The following is a 5,108-nucleotide window of genomic DNA, read 5'->3' as shown; positions in this document are numbered from 1 at the left end:
GGAAGCAGGGAGAGGTGAGGGAGGAGGGCAGGGGGGAGGTGAGGAGGGAGGGGGCAGGGGGAGGGCTGGGGTAGGAGGGGAAGCAGGGGGAAGGTGAAGGAAGAGAACAGGGGGAGGGCTGGGGTAGGAGGGGGAGGAGCAGGAGGAAGTGAGGAGGAAGGGGGTGAGAAGGCTGGGGTGGGAGGGGGAGCAGGGGAGGTGAGGAGGGAGGGGGCAGGAGGAGGGCTGGGGTGGGAGAGGGAGCAGGGGGAGGTGAGGAGGCTGGGGCAGGGGTACAGGCCAGGCTCCACCCCGGAGGTACAGGGCTCTTCACTCCGCCTCTTCTGAAGGTGCAAATGTGCACCTTTGGGGTGGGGCCAGCCCCTCCTGGTTGGGGCCCTGGGTGAGATTGCCCAGCACGTGTCTGGCTCCCCGAGGGGTGGAGTGTGGTGCCAGAGAGCAGTCTGCCTCCCAGCTGGGTGACTGAGTGAGCCCTTCCTTCTGGGAGCTGCAGCTTCCTCCCTTGGCACAGGGTGACAGTGCCACATGCAGGGCCATCCGGATGGTTGGGGCCTCTCTTGGGGATGGGTGAGGTTGATCCCTGACAGAACTGGAGTCCACATGAGCCTTGCTCCTAGCCCAGACGCTTTTCAAGTTATGAAAGCAGTACAGTAGGTTTAAAAGGGCTCAAATTTATATCTTGTAATTAAGAGTCTAATATACGTCCATTGTAAAAAAGTTTGAAGTTTCAGACGTTTCTACAAGGAAAAGGAAACTACACATACCCATACATGCCTCTCTTCATAGGTACCTGGACCCTGCCACAGTCCGCTTTGTAAGTTCTGCACTTCTGTGGTTCAGCTCGTGTTCCATGTAGAATGGTGCGCTGCCACCAGGTGGCAGCACAGGGCCACGGCTTCCAGGTCCTGGAGTGTCAATACCAAGAGCCCTGTCCACCGACCTTTAGAACCACACCTTTCTCAGTTACACACGTCAAAAGAATCAGATTTTTTCTCCTTGACCCTGAATTGTTTTTTAAATACTTGAGTCATATTCCTCTAGACTGTAAACTACAAGAAGTTATCATGCCGTCACCTCACTGGTTGTCTGTGATGAGCCCACTGTGTGGGTTTCTTATTGCCTTTTTACAAATCAGGAAACCGAATTTTAGGGGTGAAGCGACTTGCTGAAGTCACACGGCAAGCCGCTAAGTCGCCACACTTGGAATAATGTCGCCGCCATCTTTCTTGGTGACCTCTGGCCTCCACAGGGAGTGCAAGGGTGGTGCGTGCTGTGAATGTGAATGTGACTCGGTCGCCACCTCCCAGGTGTGCCGAGCTCCCAGGTGGCAGGCCAGCCGTCGCCCCCCACCTGGAAGCCGGAGTCCCAGCTGCCCCACAGCCGCCTTGGGCCCGGCCCCTCCCACCTGACCTTCCTTGTGCCCCTGCCGTCCCCAGTTCCGGAGCCCCAAGGCATCCCTGCGTGTGCGGCTCTGCGACCTCCTGGGCCACCTGCAGCGGAGCGGCGAGCGGGACTGCCAGGAGTTTTACCGCGCCCTGTACATCCACGCCCAGCCCCTGCACAGCCGTCTGCCCAGCCGGCACGCCCTGCGTAAGTGTGCACCTGGTCCCCAGGCCTCGGCCCCTCCCACTTGGGCCCTCGCCAGAGACCACCTCTGCCCGGGTCTCGAGTGGCCCCCAGAGAGAGGAGAGGGTGTTCGGGGCGGCGCAGGTGTCTCTCCCCGTCTCTCTCTGTGTCCCTGTCTCTCCACCTCTATCTCGGTCTCTTGTGCCAGTTTTTGCACAGAAGGCGCATCACGTCCATGGGGCTCTGCCCCTCCCCTCTGTAAGTGGTGCAGCTGGGCATCCTTGCACTTCTGATGTCAGCAGCTCCCGGCTGTGGGTGGTGCCCGCCCTGTGTGAACTGACCCTTGCGGGGAGTACCGAGCTTGCGTCCACCCCTCCCCCAGCTGGACCCCAGCGTGTGGGTGTTTCTGTGGAACAGTCTCAGGCATGAATGGCTGGTCGAGGGCACATGCATTTGGGTTTAGAGGGTTCTGCCCTTGGGCCTAGGAGGCACATGAGTCCTGCAGGATCCTCTGAGCTGCTGGGATGGGGAAGGGGAGGTGCAGAAGGCATGGCAGCTCAGTCCTGAGGCCCCTGTGCCCTGGTCCCCAGGAAGAGTGGCGGCTGTCCCTTGATCCTCAGATGAGAGGCTGGAGACCCCAAGGGACAAGGAATGGGAGTGGCTGACCCCAGGCCACTCAGCCCGGCCCGGGGACAGCGTCTCTGACCCCGAGGACAGGCCAGCAGGACTGAGCCCTGAGCTCTGGCACGGGGTGGTCCTTTCACGCCAGCTGTCGGGGCCCCACAGCCCTGGTGGGAGTCAAGCACCTTCTGGGCTCCCTGGTGCCCTCAGGGCCGGCCAGCAGTTGGCTGGCTGGGGAGCCCCCGGGAGGTCTGGGGAGAGGGGGGCCCCCTGCCCTCACGTGGACATGCTCAGACTTTGGACAGGCAGATATTCATGCTGCCTTTGGTGCCTCGTGGCTGCCAGGGAACGATGGTCCCCCACCCTGTGGCTCTCCAGGTCCCAGGAAGTGGACAAAAGGCGAAGACCCAAAACTGCAGGGTTCCGCGAGTCTGGTCACAGGGTCCCCTCCCCGACGCTGGCACTGACTCCCCAAATGCAGCCCCGTGGAGGGCTCGGTGCCGCACAGCCTGGTTCAGCCCTGCCTGGGGGCCTGGGGGGTCCCCGGGGGTCCTGGCAGCCCCCTTGGTTCCTGCAGCCAGGGCGCCGCCTTCGCCGTTGGCTGCCGACTAACCGTACTCTGTAATTTTGTTTCCAGAGGACTCAGATTGCACAGAGCTAGACTCGGGCACCGCAAGTGGCGAACTCAGTGACAGGGGTAACCGCCTCCCGCGTCCTCCACCCCTGCCCCCCGACCCAGGGCTCCATCTCCACCGCGGGGGCTTCTCCACTCCAAGTCGGGCTCTGTTCCTGGCTTCCCGTTGGACAGACCCCCCAGGGTGCTCGCTGGGGGCATCCCCGCCAGGCTGACCTTCCCCTCTCCGGGCTTGAGCAGCCACTCACACACGTGTCTCCCCAGGACCCGTGGCCTTCCTGGCCTGCCTCGGCCTGGCCGCAGGGCTGGCGCTGCTCCTCTACTGCTGCCCTCCAGGTGCGTGCCCCTGACCCCAGGAGAGGGGCCCCCACCCTGGGCCTGCTGCCCCCAGCCCCCATGTGCCCGGGCTCGCTGCTTACTCGGCTCTGCAGGAAGGCCCCGAGTCCCCGGCCTCCCCACACCTCACCTGCACAGTGGGGCTATGGCAGGGGCCCCCTTGCAGGACACGGGACAGGTAGGGGGTGTGGGGCCGGAGCAACCAGGCCCAGCCCTGAGTGGCCACCAACCCCAGGGGTCAGAGTGACAGTCCTTTGCAGGAGGAGGGGCGCAGCTGGGGCTCTGGGGTTAGGAGGCCCTGCCCCACATGGAGCCTAGAATAGGGCACCCCGCAGTCTGGGGTCCCCCCATTGGACGAGAGGACCCAGCCAAGGCCCCCTCCTTGCGGCCCAGCATGGTGGCCTTGCTGTCCCTTTCCTGCCACACTGAGCTTGTCGAGGTCCTGGGGAGCCACTGCCGAGCAGGCCCGCGTGGTGGGGGGACCCGTCCCTCAGGTGTGGGGCTGACGATGCCGTGAGGCCGGGAGGAGGTGCTGTGGTGGCAGTTCTGAGACCCCTTGTCTTGCAGACCCCAAGGTGCTGCCGGGGGCCCGGCGCGTCCTGGGCTTCTCCCCTGTCATCATCGACAGGCACGTCAGCCGCTTCCTGCTGACCTTCCTCACAGACGACCTGGGGGGGCTCTGACAGACCCCACGCCCACCCATCGCCCACCAAAGAACGCCGCCCAGGAGCCTGCTTTTTTTCTAAATGCTTATTTTTCACTATTTATAACTTGTGTAAGAAGCACTTCACCTTCGCCTCATAAAGGTGCTCAATGATATTAAATGTTCGAGTCTTGTCCCTTCTCAGGAGTGTTTTCTGGATGATTCTGACACTGACCCTGAGGGCTCTTGGTGTCCTGTGTCCAGCCTGCTGCTCAGGCCACCCACCCCTGCCATCCCCCCACGCCCACCCCTAGATGTTCCCCCACCTCACTATCCCCCAGACGTCCCTCTGCCCTCCGTCCATGGCCCTCCTGCTGCTTCTCTCCTGAGCTCCTGCCTCCCCACCTCGAGCCCTGCCCATTGCCTCTCCTTCCCCAGCCCCAGCCCCATGGGGAGCATGGGCCGTGGACGTAGGGGCGCCAGCCACACACCCTGTGATGCCCGGTGCCACGGGAGTTAACTTGATTTCTCACAGGAGCCCCAGCAGGTGGGAGCTGCTGTCCCCGATTTCCTGATGAGGAAACAGGCCGAGAGGGGAGGTCACTCAGCCAGGAAAGGGGGACCGGCATGTGACCTCGTTCCTTTCCTGTGACACATCCCGAGGAGGACCCCTCCCCCCACCGGCTCCCTTGGCCCCATTCAGTTACCAGAGCTGGCACCTCGGTCCCAGCCCCCGCCTGGCTCTGCAGACCTGGGATGGGCTCGGGGGTCTGGGGCGGGTTCGCAGGCACGAGTATAGTAAGTACCGTCAGAGCCTGGAAATGAACACAGTCCTGTCCCGGATCCCAGAGGGAGAGAGATCGAGACAGAACAAAACAGTCCACAGAACTTTCTAGAACTTTTAGAGATGACAACGTCATTGTGCTGTCCGAGTTCCTGGGCTCTGGCTCCTCGTTCCCCAGTCTGGGGTTTGGCTGCACTGGGCCCCTTGTCCTCGTCTTGGGAACACGGGCCCCAGTGCCCCTTCGACCTGCTGGCCTCAGACTCAGGATCCCATCGTGGAAATGTCCCTCCCTCGTGGACGTGAGAAGGTGAGCTCACTAGTCCCAGAGGGCCTGGTGCTCTGCCCTTGGCGCCTGCGGTCAGACCCCTGGGGGCCCTGTGACTGGCCAGTCCCCAGCACCGGGCCGGTGGATGCCCACAGCCCTCCTGCAGGCTATGACTACACAGCACCATCCTCTCTGTGGGGCCCTGTCACCACCTCACAACAGAGGAGGAGCTGAGGCTCAGAGCCCGGGACCACAGGGC

At 62.9% G+C, this 5,108-nt stretch overlaps 1 protein-coding gene across 2 annotated transcripts in view; it reads left to right on the top strand.

The window, feature by feature from the left end:
• LOC124240614 (caspase recruitment domain-containing protein 19) overlaps window positions 1–4,004 on the top strand; it is a 19,456-nt gene extending 15,452 nt beyond the window's left edge. The window contains exons 3-6 of one of the 2 annotated variants that reach the window (XM_046663707.1): window positions 1,437–1,590; window positions 2,825–2,884; window positions 3,086–3,157; window positions 3,725–4,004. In XM_046663707.1, coding sequence (XP_046519663.1) covers window positions 1,437–1,590; window positions 2,825–2,884; window positions 3,086–3,157; window positions 3,725–3,840 — 402 coding nt within the window. In that variant the 3' untranslated portion in view covers window positions 3,841–4,004. Of the gene's footprint in view, window positions 1–786; window positions 1,143–1,436; window positions 1,591–2,824; window positions 2,885–3,085; window positions 3,158–3,724 lie in introns of those variants that run through there. The other variant, XM_046663709.1, reaches the window with a different exon arrangement.
• The last annotated feature ends 1,104 nt before the right edge of the window (window positions 4,005–5,108 follow it).

The sequence above is a fragment of the Equus quagga genome, chromosome 6 (genome assembly GCF_021613505.1).
Source record: "Equus quagga isolate Etosha38 chromosome 6, UCLA_HA_Equagga_1.0, whole genome shotgun sequence".
Classification (NCBI taxonomy): Eukaryota; Metazoa; Chordata; class Mammalia; order Perissodactyla; family Equidae; genus Equus; species Equus quagga.
Note: the sequence above shows the minus strand (reverse complement) of the source record. Positions and strands in the feature narration are given on the sequence as shown.